The 17,918-nt window shown below is 41.7% G+C and overlaps 1 protein-coding gene across 2 annotated transcripts; it reads right to left on the reverse strand.

The window, feature by feature from the left end:
• Nucleotides 1–2,063: 2,063 nt before the first annotated feature.
• LOC136424605 (tricarboxylate transport protein, mitochondrial-like) lies at nucleotides 2,064–17,911 on the reverse strand. Of its 2 annotated transcripts, none has more exons than XM_066413225.1 (6): nucleotides 17,586–17,911; nucleotides 10,579–10,786; nucleotides 9,897–10,120; nucleotides 9,163–9,383; nucleotides 8,657–8,730; nucleotides 2,064–3,968 (listed from the first exon to the last, which is right to left on the reverse strand). In XM_066413225.1, exons 1-6 carry the CDS (start codon nucleotides 17,752–17,754, stop codon nucleotides 3,854–3,856), a joined length of 1,011 nt encoding a protein of 336 aa, XP_066269322.1. In that variant the 5' UTR covers nucleotides 17,755–17,911; the 3' UTR covers nucleotides 2,064–3,853. The 2 variants fall into 2 exon arrangements, with proteins under 2 accessions (XP_066269322.1, XP_066269329.1); XM_066413232.1 differs by lacking the exon at nucleotides 2,064–3,968 and adding an exon at nucleotides 5,182–6,202.
• Nucleotides 17,912–17,918: the final 7 nt, after the last annotated feature.

Consider the following 17,918-nt stretch of genomic DNA (forward strand, 5'->3'; position numbering starts at 1 on the left):
TTTCTGCAATGCCCATCACTGAGGAATCTTCGTCCCTGGAGACATCTAGCTGATAGCGAGACATTGATGCCTTTTCGTTACATCATACTGGCGGACATCAATTCCTTTGGTCAATCTACAGTACTTAGAGAAGTTTTCCAGAAAAAGACTGCGAGTCCAGAACCATAGTGTTCCGTCCATTGAAAACATTTTTGACAAAAAAAGGAAGAAACGCAGAAAATTCGCACATCTTCAACACAAGAACAGGACGACAACAGTGCACCTCCAGACTCCATTTATTCACCAGTTACAGACATGACACAAGAGTTCACGTTCCACTGGACAACTACGAACTACCTACAAAAATACCACATAGATTATTTAATATACATGTTTAATTTCTCTTATAGTTCCTATTCTACAATGTCTTCAGCAGCAAGAAGCAAGAAAGTCCGTTTTTGGAAAGGTTTGAATGAGAGAACTTTGCAGATTGTGAGTTTTATCTTACAAAACTAGCATTTTCAAAACAAAGTCATACTGAACTGGGATCTACATGCGATACAGACACAGGAATGTTCACACATTAATCAAAACTTAAACTACACTAAGATCAGTGAATGCAGAGATCTTATACAAAGTCTGAGCTAGCCATGGAGCTGGCTGTATTCTGACTGAAAGGTTTTGTCCATAGCACACCTGTTTGTACCTAAAGCTAACTGTAGATCCAATTAACTCAACTGAACCTGAATTTAACTCTTATGGAATTGTTGGCACATTGGAAAAATACATATGTACGACGACATGGCGCTTGGCAAACTGACTACTGATTTCTATTTCCACATCTCACAAATATCGGAATAGTGAAATGTAAAGTACTCTGATCCTATAAGTTGAGGAGACAATCTTCCAGCATCAAATTCCCCCCCTAGCGTTTGAATCCATGGAAGAAATGTGTGGATTTACTTGAGTTTGAAATACACTTCAATCTGCATAATCTCAAAATTTGGTTTAAAAGTTGGCAGAATCTAGGATTAAAATTTGTGTGACGTGTTACAAAGTTGCAAGACTCCATAACAACGAAGAAGAGCAGCCATAGATCGTAAATGGAATATAAAATGTACAGATCTAGATCTAGAAGGCAGGCATAGTTTCAGGTCAACATCCAAACAACAACAGCTTAGTCAGATTAATGCATCTGAGATAGAGCGAATCTTGATTCTTGAACAGTTCTGTAACATCAAATCTGATACTCTAGCAGGAAACCCTAAGACTGCCACATCCAGAAGAAAGGAATTCAAAGGCTACTAATTCAGCATCATACTAGTAATCCCTTAGGTATGAAAAATTCAGATCATCCAAGTGATGACACATTTTTGTTTCAAATGTGGCAGTTCTAAGAGTGCCCAGCAGACTTACCGGTAAGAGAATTAATGTTACAAAAACTTACATGTTTATTGCCCCATGAGGCCGAACAAACTGGACACCACAGATTACATCCCCTGGTGACACCAAATTATGTCACACCAGAGAGACAGAAACAAGGAAATCTAGCTTTTCTTCATATTTTTTTTTTTTACATGAACAGTATTTCACAGTAAGTTTTTATATGCTCATTTTTGACACTTTTCTCCTGTGGTGGTTTTGCCAAATTAAAGTACAGAGCTAAGAGCAACTTCATTCATGACAAGTTGTTGCTGGCCTTGAAAAATCACCTTATTTTTTCTTGAACATGCTAGAATCAATGTGATCTCTGATGTCATCCATAAAATCCAGTTAGTCCAGCCCAACATCAGCACCCTCAAACAGTGCCTACCAGTGGCAGGTTTTGAAAGACAGTAAAGTTGGGCTTTTTGCTGCATCTTTTCTCAGGTGCCAAACAACAACACACTACACGTCTGACACATGTACACTGATACCCCCCACCCAAGGCCACACCAGCTTAATTCATTGGTTCTTGTTCATAAAAATCCCACAAAAAACACAACTGACAGATCAACATGAAACCAGAGTCAGGGGAGAAAGTCTGTACCTTGGTACAGACAGGCAACACTTTCAGGCTGGCTAGAACACTGTCGTACACACAGTTAACGTTAAAACACTGAGATTCATGCTTTCATGATGTCCTCTTCCCAAATGGTCGCAAACAACTTTCTCATGAGAACCAAAGGAATAACTTGGTATGGCCTTAGTGTACATTGGACCCGATACCCTGAGTTATATACATACAACTGCCCCCCTCCCACACCCAACCCCATACACACACCCAGGAAAGCCCAGTAGGTATACAGATAGCAACACCAAGGATTTACATGAAAACTACATTTCATGACAGATTTTTGAGTTCACATGAAGACATTGTTTTATCTTTGCTACATTAAATATTTCCACACTTCAGTCCTGTTGTGGAAGTCAACAGGATCCGGGAAGTATCCTTCTCTTTGGATAATTCACTCAAAAGAAATCTGATAGTGATCATACAGAAATTCTGATAAAATCCAAATCCAAAACTTTTCACAACACGTAGCCAAGTCATACAACTCTTCATAAGGTCCAAATCCTCACTTTGCATGGAAGACATCAAATTATTGATTTAATAATTGTACATTTTGTCCCACCATCTACTTTCTATTGCACATTTTTACACAGCTTTAACCTCCCCCTGCTGAGTCAGCCCTTTGGCACAACATCTGTACTGGGTACAGGATCACACAGCAGGAGGGGGGTTAAAAGTATCAAATAAAGTACACAATGTCATGTAATACTGTAAGTCCATTCATTTTCGCGGTGGTTTTATTTTGCTAAAGGCTTGGATAGGAGGAAAAAAAAGTTTCGCCATGTTTTGAAGTTGAAACCATTCTGTAGTACAGTATAGTGATAGGTTGGAAATGCACATTCGCAGTGCCAGCAGTTTGCAATAGAGAGGTTACCACCACACGCTGTGAGTTACCACCAAACATCGGAAATAAAACCATCGTGAAAGTTTCGAGAGTTACAGCAATACTTGCACCTAAGGCCTACATGTACAACATGTACATATCAGTCTATAAGGTGCCTCTATTCCCATTATATGCATAGGTCATAATCAAGCCTACAAATATACAAGTCATGTATCTACACATGTAATATTTGATTTAGCTGGCAGTGGGCCTTTACAAGAACAAATTAACTAAACCTTAAATTAAAATTACCTAAACCTTTTAAGAATCTTTTAATTATAGAACACAAAATAAATGCATATTTTTTACATTGTCGGCATCCCGTCAAAGTATAACAAAGGACACACTTTCCTTTTTATTTTAAAAGTAATACAATTAGTAAAGGAATGCTAAAGAAGGTGTTTTTTCTTATCCTTTTTCAACAATTCTAGAAAAAATTGTACCCAGCAACCTTTCCTTCACAAAAAAATCTAATTAACAATTTTTTGGGTTAAATCTTATAATTACTTTCTTTCTATGTTAATATATCTGGTCAATGTCATGGCAACCAACCATCAAAGACAAAAAGACAAAAAAAATTGAAGTCGATGATTAAAAAGGTGTTATACAAACCATGCTGTACTGGTCATTTTCATGGCAGATTTTCATGGCACACGGATTTCCACATATTAATGAAGACATCACATTTTCATGCCAAGACTATAAGGCCACAGCAACTTCATTTGTTGGTCCCATTTGAAAAAACACACAAAAGGGCCAAAGCTTTTCACCTTCTTTTCTGTCACCATTTTTGTGTGAAATAATCTGAGAACCAACTAATGACATTGGATTGGCCCAAATGAGAGGGATGTTTAGGAAACATGCATGAAAAACCACCGCACAATGGACAAACGTCGTCGTCGTGGAGTTAGCACCCAAACAATCCGACCGGCGCAGAGTTATTCGGTCTTCCAGACCGTGTTTAACATCTTCACGACTTCTTCGTAAATAACGAACACCAGCGCGACGTCCAAACACACGCGGCTTAGTCGCGGGAGTGTGCCCTTGTAAAAGCTGCGGACGAAAGGGAGAAACAAACCCATGCATCAATGGACACACAAAACCCCAAACATGCAGCAAAAAGTTACAACGTCAAGACTACGTCAGGACGGCAATCGCACGACATACACATGGCTGAAAAGCTGAGAGAGAATTACAAAATGTAGGCAGTCACCAAGCGTTCATCGCACGGCACTACCACACTCGCTAAAGCATCACAAGAAGCAATGGTTAACTTCAGAACACATTTGTGTAAATAGTGCAAACAAAATCACAAATGCCATATCCAATCACACACAGGCCAGCCAAGGAATTGTGCCTTTGTAAAAACACAAAGGACAACACAAAAATATCAATCATTATTTCTGCGTGCAAATTTGAGACATCCGAAACCATGCTGAAACAGTTCCATGCGTACCCATACTGGCATCCAAGGCAGCTACATGGTTCTTTCTTTACAAAAACACTTCAAGGCATTAGTAAGGATGTGTGAGTATATCTTATATGTTTCAATTGCAGGGAAACCTTGTGGTGTATCTACATGTAAAGACGTAAGTGCAGGAATGGTTGGGATCAGGCACATGAAAACGAAGGCAGGCTCACAGCAGGACATGCATGGAAAGTAAGAAAACAGAAAAAACAGACTTCTTAAAGAGAAACCAGCAACACCTGAAAGATGACATCCACTCAAAAATGAACTGAAGGTATTCCATTGTGTGATCATCAAGTCTTAAAGATGGTGTCGGCATGTGAAAAAACTGCTGTTGTTTCATTTGTACCTTCTCTGAAAAGTCCTATATTTTGTGTATATGTGTCCTTTTTCTATAAATTGCCACATATACATGTCATTAATGTTAGGGGTATTGGACGCCCGGTAAAACCGGTTACACGGCCAGAAAAACTTCTACTTGTAGTAGTAAGACCGGTGCATATACTGGAATCAGGCACTACAAATGTGTGATATGATGAGGATTACTTGATACTGCCTTTCTGCTGAGTGAGTTGCATCCTTTCTAATACACCGAACGGTCCTGATGTATTTTTCTCATTGCACATACATGAATTTGTATGCATAATTGGCTTGGAATTGATGGATACATGATTGATAATGCTTCCTGTATTATAATGTGTATCACTGAGCTGAAAACTTACTACTTCTATTGCATCATGCGTGTGTACGTTTTTCCAGTCAACTCGATAAAAAGCAAGAAAGAACCTCAACAAAAGCGGTTTTCAAAGACCTTTTATTTCTTATTTCCTCAATCTTACATATTTTGTCCCAAATACGATATATAAGTTACAAAGACACAATGACTTAGCAAAGTTTAAGTCCCAAAGAGTCAGACTCAGCAACATCAATGATTTAGTTTCTTCTTGTGACATATTTGTAGGACTTAAAGAAATCTCATTAGCACTGGCGTTGTTTGTATTAAACTTTAAAGGCTCAAGCAACAAAAAGTTCTGTTTCCCATCACAGCATCCACACCCCCAAATTAAAACTGACCTAATGTAAACAGGTTTTGGGGTTCTTAGATCCAAAGATAAGACTTTCCTTGATAGATTAAGGAACCAGCAGGTTCGAGGTTGACTTTAAGTCGGTTCCGTTTCAAGGATTTTTAAGATCACTTTTCAGGCCAGTCACTATTCAAGCCCCAAAATTCTATAGGACTGACCTAAAAAAAAAGGATTTGGGGTGCTAAGATCCAAAAATAAGACTTTCCTTGTTAAATCAAGCAATCAGCAAGTTCAAGCTCTACGCTGAGTCCTTCCTACTACTTTAAGGATTTTTACGATCATGTTTTTGTCAACCCCCAAGTATCTCAGGACTTGCCTAAAATAAACTGGATTCTACTACGTACCATAAGACTTTCCATGTTGAATGCTGAGTCCTATCCCCTACTATACTAGTAAGGATTTTTACCAGCATTTTTTGGGTCAGTCAAAATTCAAAACCTCAAATCCTATGTACAGGCGAACTGACCTAAAATAAACACGATTTGGGGTCCTAAGATCCAAAATAAGACTTTCCTTGTTAGATTCTAATTTTAAAAAAATTCAAACAAGACTTCCATTGATAAATCAAGCAATCAGCAAGTTCAGGATAGCTTCTGAGCCTTCTTTGCTACTGTAAGGATCACTTATCAGGCCAGACAACAGCAATGAACTTGACAGCCTCCTCGTAAATGGTGAAGACGAGCGCAGCGTCCAGACAGACCCGGCCGAGACGCGGCACGGTCCCCTTATAGAAGCTGTGATCGGCACACACACACACAGACACACGCAGCGTTAGGCAGGGACAGAGAGAAGGAGGGAGGAGAAAAGAGACGACAGAAGAACACGATCATCACTCTACATTTGGAAAGACACTGGGAATGTGGAAATACATGTAACCTTAACCTGAAGCCTTATAACTTGTCATTGAATTTAACATGAAGTTTTAGTATGAATCAGTAAATGTAAGTGAAATTAAGCTTCCTAATATATGCCATGAGTAAAGTTCCATCACGTTGGTACTAGTATAGATTACTGATACTACAGTTTTGTTTCACACAACCTGAAGGTTCTTCTTCTTATCTCCCAACGCAGAGAAGTAGCTAAAATCATCATGACCCTAGAGAAGGGACTAAAAGGACTACTGAAGTGTTGGCTGGTAAGAAGAGAAACTTTATAGGGTGCATGAAAACTACAACACATGTGCCCTTTTACTGCCTGTCCGCCCTAAAAAGTCTGATTCTTTTCGGTACAGGTCCAAAATCCTGCATCATTGTTGTATCCGTATCTGTACTTTGAAATTCATACGAAGTATACAAGATGCAGACTTAAAATTGTGACTAAAGATGCGTAGATCCAACCACAAAGGCAAAAATTTAGCACTGGAAAAGATGGAACGTGGAACGTGGCGCAACCTATAGCTAGTTCTGTTAGTGTTACTATAGCTGTTCACTAATGTTTGTGTCATTTTTGAAGAGCACATTGTACAGGTCCTCTGCAACTGTACCTGTATGGTATGTTATGTTATAGTTATACTGTGTGTATTTAGGTACAAATCCAACGCCAAGTCATAAAGGCGTAGAGCTAATCAGGTTTCCCAGTTCCCAGTGTCTTTCCAAATGTGAAGTGGAAACAGACATCATCGGACAACACACAGCAGAGACCCAGAAAGGTACAGATAAGGAGCCAACAGTCATCCTTATGCCCCACCCATGGTCCTAGGCATGGATCCTACTGAATGGGTGCCATGCAAATTTGGAACGATTTCAAATCGGTACAGGAAATCATATGGCTTTATCAAATTTGTCCCAATGTTACTTAAAATCTTCTCCCTGCTGCCTAACTCTGTAACCAATAGGAAATTGGGTGCCAAACGGCTTCTTCAGTGTTAAAAGTTAAAGTGACCTGGGCGTCTTGAAAAGACGCATAGGGGTGGCGCCCATCTCCATTTCTATAGCCCTTGGGCCACACACATTTGTGTAAGTCACTACAGCAGGGGGCTGGTCCGCTGGTAGTGATGTGTGTTTAAGGTTACTTCAGTGTGCTGAAGGTTAAAACAAACAAACTGGAAGGGGCTTTGTACAAGCACTTATAAGGCACTAATGGGCTAGTGGAATGCAGAGCACAAGTCAGTAAGGAAGCTTCCATAGTTAGGACCTGAGACATACGGCCATGTTGGGGACTGAGACTGATGATGCACAGACAGTACAGCGGCCGCTCAGTATCTCTACTTTCCTGGGTTTCTGATACAGACAACAGGACGGCACACAGAGAAAGAAACGCTATGGTTCTTATCATACTGAGGATCAGCTGAAATATAATACTATCTCTTTTTTGTCTTTCAAAAGATCAGCAGCTTTTGTCATAGCATAGCTAACCTAAAGTATTTTCTAAAGACTAAAGTTTGTCTTTTTCTGTTCCTATTTCTCCAAAATCATTTGACACTCAAGGAATTCATATTTTTCTCTGCTTCCGAGAAGGACATTGCTGAATATATATTCTGATATTTGCAGGCAGTAAGAAGCATGTGATGAAGTTGTCAGTAGAAGTGAAAGGTGAAAATGAAAACCAAAAGTGCGACGTCAACAGACAAGGAAACTCAGAGATGACTTGAAAACTGAAGGATTCAGCATGGTGATATCTACACAGTACTGGTGCAACTATCAGTGGAGGATGAATGGGGAATGACACACACAAAGAAAAATGATGTCTGGAGGTGCAGTACTGTTAAAGGTTGCTAGGTGGAGCTGCTGCAAAGTGAAGGGAGCATGATTTGGGGCTTGGTAAAAGTCAGCATTCAGAAAGGGTGAATTTGTTGGACAAAGCTTTGATGGTAAGTTCAGCGAGGACCACATTGACTGACATCTATAAACTTCAGAATAAGGCTACACAAAGCTGACTTTATGGATGAAATATTAAATGTGTGCACATTTTTTTTTTAATAGAGACCTTGCTCCTCTCCACATTGGAGATGCCAATTGAAAATAGATTTGGATTTAAAGTTGCTGTAAATTAAGAAAGTATGTGACTATGACTGTCATAAAACTGTTGAGAAACAACTACATGTTATCAAATGTTTAATCAGTAGAATAGTTCAGGTTGGTCTTTTTAGTGCTCTTTTACCTCAGATTTCTCGTTTCCAGAACATGTCATCCATAAAACCCAGCCTGTGTAGCTACGACTAGAAACTGAAGTGAGGAGAGTGTACTCACGCCCGCGGTCCTTCGTGTTTCGCGATCTTGACCGCGCAGTCCCACGCACTCTTGTACTTGTGTGCCTCAAGGCCCTGCAGACAAAAAAACACATGTGTCGGTCTCACATGGCAGTTTCACATGTAGGTCTCACATAACAGTTTCACAGGTGGGTATCACAGGTTTTGTCACATGTGAGTCACATATGTCTGTTTAATACATTTGTCTCACATGTTTCTTTCACAAGTGGGTCTCATATTGCTGTTTCACACCGGGGTCTCATACTGGTCTTACTGGTAGATCTGTTATACAAGTGGGTCTCATGTCAATTTCACAGGTGGGTATCATATATTAGTTTCACAGATAGGTATCACAGGGATGTTCTGCGGGTGGGTCTCATCACTTGTCTGTTAACTCCTGGTTCTGTAAACAGCAAGGATCTCTAATGTTGACTCCTACTGACTGATGAAAGTGATTGACTACATGAGGGGCAGCGAACAGGACCGAAGAACTGGGTGAACCCTGACCTGCATCCTGGTCTTGACCACGTCGATGGGCGTGTTCCCGAAGACGCTGGCCGCGCCCGCCGTGGCGCCGAACGCCGCCGTGATGAAGGGGTTAATGTTTTTACTGAGGTCGTCGCCGCGGTACCAGTCCTTTAACGAGTTCATCACCAGGAATCGGATCGCCTGATTGGACCCCTGCTTCAGTATCGTGGGAAACAGACCTTTGTAGGTTCCACCGATTCCTGGAGGGGAATAAAAAAACCTGTCAGAGCTGTCAGTCAAGTCTGTTACCATGGTAATGACCTGGAATCGAGTAGCCTGATTGGTCCCCTATTTTAGTACCTAGGAAACAAACCATTGTAGGTTCCACCGATTCCTGAGAGAGTAAAAACACTTGTCAAAGCTGTCAATCATGTCTGTTACCATGACGATACCATCATCTAATTCAGTGTATTGTACACATTTCCAATAGCCTCTCTCACCAGCTTTATAGCAACAGGAGCTCGGAGCTAAGGCTTTGCAAAAAGATACTGATTCAGAAATACTCATGGCTAAGTGCTGTCACTTTGTGGTCGCCATGGCAAGTTATGAGCTAACAGTTGGCTTTTTGCTGCAAAGTTTCGGGAATAATTACAACAGTGAGAAGAAGGTCTGTACAACTTTCTAACCATCATTTTCGTTAAGGTGAGACTGATTTCTCAAGTCATGGTCATTCCCTCACCCTGTTCCCTAGTGTCCTTAACCCCATGACTTACCCTGTTCCCTGACGATCTCCCTGACTCCGTGGAAGAAGCCCCTGTACCTGGGGTTGCCCGATGTCTGGTCGTGGATGAACTTGACCTTTACCGTCTCCATGGGCGTGACCACCAACACGGCCTCCGACGCGCCTGCCATCAGCCCGCATAGAAAGCTGTTGCCCTTTGACAGTTGACCTCTCTCGTTACGCATCCTGTTACTGAATAACTCAAAGGCACCAAACCTGTAGGGAAAAGGTCAGGGGACAAAGGTCAGAATGCAAAGGTCAGGAGTTCAAAAAAAGACTATTTTTCAATGACACCAAAGCACAACCAAAGGCTGGGGTGTCATGTTTGTTCACCACGTTTGTTCATCTCTGACTGTCCCAGGCAACGAAACACTTTCCTTTAAACGATACACCAGTTATCACGACTGCAAATTATACTTCTGTAAATGTGCAGAATTTCTGCTACAGCATAAACCATTTCTATACTGTATATAAGTGCAGAGCTGCATTATCACAACTGTGCATGGATGAAGGTCAGACATCAAGGTAATAAAATACTCAAAAATTACTCAAGCAGAGTTGGATAAATTTTGTAAATGGTCAGACGTTTCAGAATGCTTCTGCTGGCTTTCGTCGGTGACTTAAAGACTTTGTCAGTGACCAAAAAAATATATTGTGCAAATTCCAGTCTGTACCTGACAGCTGCTTTAGGTATGGACCCGTAGACGAGTGAGCTGAGCCCGCGGTACAGCCCGCGGACGCCGTGGTCCCGTACCGTGGCCTGGACGCAGTGCGCCGGCCCGCGGTACTTGGGTGGGTTCGCCTTCTCGTCAAGCTGAAGCTGTGTTTTGACGTACTCCGTTGGGAAGGTGATGCAGATCTCAATCCCACCTGCGATGCCACCTGGGACAACAAACAAACAAACGAGTAAAAATGGTATACCAACTACAATGGCGTCTGTGTAGCACAGTGGCAGAGCGTCTGGCTATGAACCAATAAGACCCAGGTTCAATCCCCAGTGGAGTACCCAGACATGTCCGGACATGCACCCAGACGTTGTGCCCTTGGGAAAGGCACTTAACACACATTTTCCCATGTCCTAAGCCCAGCAGTAGGGTTTGGGTTGGCGTTAGGAAGGGCATCCAGCCGTAAAAACTCTTGCTACAAAAAAGGACTTGCACTTGATGAGGAGTTCTGGGGCTTCCCTATCCATGTGCAAGCACGTCTAACCCCCAGATGATGGGAAACAAAAGACGTTAAATTGGATAGAGAGAGAGAGAATGTCACTTTGGGACAACAGGTGAGTTAAACATTCACTCACAACAATTCATTTCCTAGCTAGTTTCATGGACACAAACAAACTTTATTTTACTTTTAGCAAAATGTCATGATAGAAGCTGGGAGAAAATCTTAAATCTGATTCAAGCAAAGTTATCTCCTTGGATTTTGGAAATATCATCAAGACGGCTGTGAGGAAAACTTGAGTCTGTCTACATCATGTATATCTTCTCCCTGAAACTGCCTCAGTACTAAGGTACAGACTTTCTCCTCAGACTCTGTTTTAGTGTTGGTCTCCAGGTTCAACATCTTTAAAAAAAAATCTGAGAACCAAAAATGATATTGGAGTGGCCCATCACTAGATCTTACTGAATCAATAGGAAATTACATCTTGACCAATATTATTTCCCATAAAATGCGGCAGCACGTTCCTTAACATCACTAACGAGGCTTCCATCTAATTAACAACGACCTGGATACCAGTGAAGTGATTTGTGCTGATTAGAGCGATACTTCATCCCCTGCGCTGCTCACGCGCACAAAACTTAATTCTGGTCACACAGCGCAGTTTGTCATCCATGTTACCATGACAACCGTGGGCGGAAAAGCCCCTCCCCCCTAGGCCGAACAATCATTTTCTTTATTTGTTTGACGTTTAATCTCAGGACATGATTCAGAGCATGAAGATTAAGTTGTGCCACAATTGATTCTAATTTCTCATGCAAATGTTGTTTCTCTGTCCTAAAAGTCAGCAGAGAGGGCCGGGAGGAAAACACATAAAGTAGAGTAGGGTAGAAAGCTTTATTTTCCTTGGATGGCCCTGTCGGCCTGTACAATGTGTAGACATGGCCAATATTCCCAGAGGTCCAAGTGGAGGGGGTGGGGTGGGGTGACATCATTTAAATAAAGCTAGTAGTATTGTGTAATTTGTGTAAATAAAATTTTCAATATCATACTCCTCATCATGATCAAGTCATACAAAGTACAAGTTATAATCGTACTAGTAACTGTCAGGCCAGTCGCTCGAATTCGTTTTCTACATCATGGTCTTAAAAGTTTGTATGTATCACATCCCTGAAACTGTGTGTACCATAAGGTACAGACTTTCCCTCGCAGTCACACTCTAGCTACGTTTTCATGTTGATTTTGCAGTTCAGCCTCTTTTATAAAAACTGAGAACGAAAAAATTGAATTGGTGCGGCCTTGTGAAAAATAAGCATCTTTAAATGATGACCTTCCAATTCTACTACTTCTCACACTAGGTTTTGACAGCCGTGAATAATAATTCACAAGTAAATGCCCCACTGGTCATACAATAATCTCAATTTCCAGACAAGTATAGGATAGCATTCACATGCAATGAGAGTTACCCTTGAGGTGGCCCTGAATCTGAATCTAATAAACCATCAGTGTACGAGACCAGCTGGGCCGCGTCAAGTCATACTCGTGTTTGACGTCAAAACAGACCATCAAACAGGTAGTACATATAACATAAAGGTGTCATTTTGTAAATCATATACAATCAAAATCTGTGTACAATGAAATTTTTGTTTGAACTATAAGATTAAGAAGCTCTATAACACTTTGTCAAAACAAAGATATTTCCTTTTCAGCTACAATCTTTTAATAACCAAATCAAATCAAATCAAACCAGCCAGCTAACTTGTCCCTGCCCAGTAAAAGGTCCCATGAATTCCCCAGATCACCATCATGACATATTTACCCCCCATCAGACACAATCGCAATCAGGGCCGCAGAGCGATGGTACAGCGGAGAGATTTCCCTGGGGAGCGTTCCCGCGCCCTCCCGCGCCCTCCCGCTACATCTGCGCCAACTGTCCGACCACGATAAGGAAACGACCAAGTTTATCTTCCGCAAGCACAGAGACGGGGATGGATTTCTTAGTTGTAGTCCAAATTGATAGTCTAATAATAAGTAAACGATGATAACTAAGTTAGAAGCGTTGTGAGGTCTGGGTTGTGAGTAGAATGGAATTTTCCATACCGGTTAAGTCTGTTGCTGGCATGGAATGGAATTTTCCACAGATCGGAAATTTCCAACTTGTCTTGTTTCAGTTGGACTGGAATTTTCCACAGCATTGACCTTGAAAATTAAGGTTAAAAACAGGTGCTAGAGTAGAAGAAAAAAACATGATTAGCCCCACTTAATTACTTAACATGTAACGTTATCATCTCCATGAAAAATGGAGATATTGTTTTTTGAGCATTTTTCATGGAGATAATAACATTACATGTGAAGTAATTATGTGGCGCTAATCATGTTTTTTTTCTTCTACCCTAGCACCTGTTTTTAACCTTGAAAGTTTCTGTATATTCTCTAATACAACAGCAATGAGAGAAAAATAAACAGTTGTCGGTGCAACAGGCTCCTGTAATATTGATCTGAACCTCCCAGCAGTCAGACTAACATACAATGTTATTAAAGTAAAGGTCCGGAACTCCTGAAGGTCAGGGGAAATTGGAAGGAGGAGGAATAATTTCAGTCATGTACAGACGCTCCATTGATTCCTTCATTGGAGTCATAATGTGGAACTAGCAAAGTTAGAAGGTCACTAATAGAAATGTTAAACTCATTTGATTGATTGATCTTAAGGGTATTTATAAATCTTAACATCATTTCCATTTTGTTGCTTTGATCAAAAGATTGATCAGTGATATCAAAGATCATCAATTTTCAAGGTCAATGCTGTGGAAAATTCCAGTCCAACTGACGTTGTTTCTTTCGTGTATTTCTTTCAGCATATTTGTAGTTGAGCAGCGACCTTTTTATTGTGCGAACAAAGCCTCTGTATGTAGAAGTCAGAGACTCTGAGCTGGTATAGAATGTCATGTTTTTAATCTCTTGTTACGGAATGTGGGGAGGGGGGATTTCATGACCAGTCTATGATTAAATGGGACAGGTTGGATCCAGGGGATTACACCATGAATGTCTGTCCAATAACCAAAGGTGCTGTACATACAATGTACTTCCCACTTTGCTGTGCTGGAGATTACAGCGAAAGCCTGCTTTAGTTCAGAGTGAGTTCTACCTAGTCTGTATAACGCAAACTCCATGGCCAGCTGTCCGGGGGTTTCTCTCCCCTCCCCTCGAGGTGGTTACAGGGCCGCGAGCGGTCACAAGAGGCTTGATTGAATTCAGGCTAAGTTCTTCCAACATAGATGAACTTTCAAGCTGTGATCCTGCCAACATGACTGCAATGTTGATATGATTATAAATCTGATCTTGCAGAAAACCTGCGTTCAAAGCCAAACACACTGTGAAATACTAGTAATTTGTTTTCAATCGTTCAAGGCTGTCTGACAACATGTACACGTAGTTATGGGTCAAAACCTGACCTACTGTCACACAGCAACAACCTGCTGCCAATCATAGTTGCATAACACCTGGCCAGTGACCAATCACGTCTCAGTACTGGGACGACACCCACAACCTGCCCTCTAGCTGCCAAGGACAAATGTGGTAGTACAAGGTGATTACTACCATAACAACATAGCCAGCCGCCACACAAGGCCAAATAAGCAAGCGTGTAGACAACACTGAGAAACGTTTTGTTTTGTATCATCTACTAGTTCCTGTTCTTAATCTCTTGCACACAAATTGATCATACTTCTACTAGTACATATCAAACTGGATAATAATTACTATGTCATAGAAATTCCAGTATGGAAACTTCTTTCTACGTAATGCTGCATTACGTGATCATAATACTTTAGGGGGATTGCAAAAGCTTTGCAGATTACTGTAAAATGGTTTCAATTAGCAAAGCATTTTTGGAAAAAGCAAATTTCAGATTTCTTAAAAGTGAAAAACATTTTCTAGACTACATTGAGTAACATCAGTCATTTTGGCTGGAAAAAGAATGTTCGAAATCTAGAAAAAAGGCCAAACTTTCTTTAAAATTCCCCCCCCCCCACTTTATAGTGTAGAGGTCCGAGTAGATATCATATATAAAGTTAGATATCAGTACAGACAAACCTGCCAGCATGGCATGTCAACAACAGTCACACCACTAACACACCATCTGTGACCAATCAGAGCTCAGCACACCACATCTGGAGATAACACTGACCAATCACAGCCTAGCATCAGGGCCGACACCCACAGGACAGGTTTTGAGTCATGAGATGGAGAGGTGACTCCTTGACGTAAATCCACACAAGCCGAACAAAAGCACAGCCTGGGGCGAACTAGTCAAAACAACCGCAGACAAATACTAATGGAAAAGTCACTGCACACATTTAAAAGGCACCATTTTGGAAGCCTTGCATTTCAACTTGTACGTACTCTTTTTAGGCAGGTTTGACTGTACAATTTTCACATATTTGCTCCTGTGCGATACAGTACCTTTTACGTAAAAGAACCCAGCACTCTTATCAAGAAGAGTAGGGGTGACCGGGTGTGCTTGGCCCAAAACACAAGCCGTAGGGAAGCCGCATTGCACTACCACTAAGCTGTACTTGTAAATGCATAATGCTTCACCTCAAATCAATTGAGGATGATTGCTTTACCTTTCATTCTGTAACAACATGCATAGGGATGGTTGATTTCAATGATTTGTTACACATCGCAAATTTTAAGTGTCTGTCAGCACAGCATCACCGAATAAGACAAACTTCTCTCCAATAAAGGAGCTGGAACAGCAGAGATGTTCAACTGTTCCCTTTACTATCCTCCATGTACCTGTAGCCTGTAGCCTGTCTGCCTGATGGATGGTTCCAGCTATAATGAAATCAGCGACGCCCACTCACAGTCGACTCAGGACGTTATGAATTTAGATTGGAAATCCGGTCTCCTTAATGATTTCCCAGTCAGCTTAGATTAAATGTTTCATGACCTGATCTAACAGGAGGTGACTTTGTGCAGAGATGAGATCAGAGACAACAGAACTGGGGCAGGGTATAATACATGTATACACACGGGTAAAGTCTGGATTATATCAGCTTACAAAAGCAATCTGAGGCCAGATTTGAAAAGAAAAATTGCTGATCTGGAAGAGTTACATGAAGGCCAGGTTTGAGAGGATACTTTGTACCTAGGTTCACACAGTTTCAGGGAGTGGATATAGTCAGGTTCAAGTTTTTCCCGAGCTCCGTGTTTTTATCTTGACCTCTTTTCCGAGAACCAAGGCAATAAATCGGAGATAAAACAATGACAAAGTTTAAGATAATAATGTCTACATTATCAGGCTGATCTCCACCAATCAGCATCCTCCATGGGGGCGACGCCCACAGTACTAAGTGGGTCAATGAACTCAACTGCCCTACTTCGCAAGGAAACTACATTTACAGAACATTTAGTTTGATCTTCCCAACACAAACATGAACACCACCTTCATCGTTTTTAAAAGATGTAGTATAAACCTTGTGCCAATCCTGCCAGCCTCCTGATGTGACCTTAAGCCGCCTCCTGACATCATCAGGCAAATGTAATTTTAGCCACAGGGGACCTCATGTGGTCACACTGCACAGGATCAAATTCATTTCAAACTGACACTGACATGAGTGCCAATTTCAACCCTTCTTCTGTGGTAATATTGGACAGGGATGTTCTGAGAGACCCAGAACTGTCCTCCTGACTGTGATATTGCAGAGGCAACACGTGTGTGAGTTATCCGGAGTGAGGTTGAGAAATGAATGGAAATTTCCACTGCTGAGCGACATTGGGGTGGGCAGACTACTGCTGAACAGTCGAACACACAACACGGATACAGGGACACAGTTTCACACAAACAAGCTACAACTACTTGAGGGAAACCTCTCTAACATGTTATTGATCCGATTATCAAACTGAAGTCTAGACGCAAACAGTTCGTGGATTATCCTAGTTGCCAGTCCGTGCTTTCGGACCGTTTTCCACGGCTACTCGTGACGGTTGTTTTGGTTACGGGCGGTGGGCGGAAATTCCCGAAGGGGAACACGCCCACTTTTAAATGAGGGGTTGTCTGAGAAAACTATTAAACTTTGTGGGCTGTTAGTAAGTAAAAGCAACTAAATTCAGGATACGACAAAATGTGTTCAACACAAACACACTGTGACAAGATTAGGACTTTTGTACACGGATGTGGATCCAACACAACATAAATTATGAGCTTGGTAGCGATTTCTACTACATGTGTGTTACCAGGAACTTTAATTAAAGCCACATCACTTTTGAGTCTACGCAAGACTAAGACTTCCAGAAACCAGTCCAAACCTCCCGTACATTCCTTTGCTCCTATAACTCCTGTTTACTCAAGCCTTTTCCAAGAAAATCCGGCGGAAACGGGGAAAAACAACACCCGAACTTGCTTGATCACGGTGAGGCGAACTTGCGGTGGTTGTTTTGAGTTTGTAAAAAGCACATGTAACATCGTGCTATGAGAATCCTGCCCATATAAACCCGTGAAGGGAACGGTAGTACGTACCCGCTATGATGGCCTTGCCGGGGTGGGTTATCTTGACGCTGCCGGACGGGGCCGCGGCGCCCAGGTTCCGCGGGCGGACGGTCAGCGCAGGGTTCACCAGCGACACGGGGCTAGTCCTGGGCGCGCTCCCGCCCAACCGCGCCAGTAACGGGGAGTCTCTCCGGTCCATGGCGAACAACAACAACCTTCTCAACAAGCTTGTCTTCAAATCAGCGTCCGGGTAATCCCGTAACGTGCACGTAAACCACGCAGACGACGTCAAAACGTCACGTTGTGAACGTCCTCTGCTCCCACAGGCGACACTCGAAATGACGACCTGCGAAAACACGACCT

This window comes from Branchiostoma lanceolatum, chromosome 1 (assembly GCF_035083965.1).
Source record: "Branchiostoma lanceolatum isolate klBraLanc5 chromosome 1, klBraLanc5.hap2, whole genome shotgun sequence".
Classification (NCBI taxonomy): domain Eukaryota; kingdom Metazoa; phylum Chordata; class Leptocardii; order Amphioxiformes; family Branchiostomatidae; genus Branchiostoma; species Branchiostoma lanceolatum.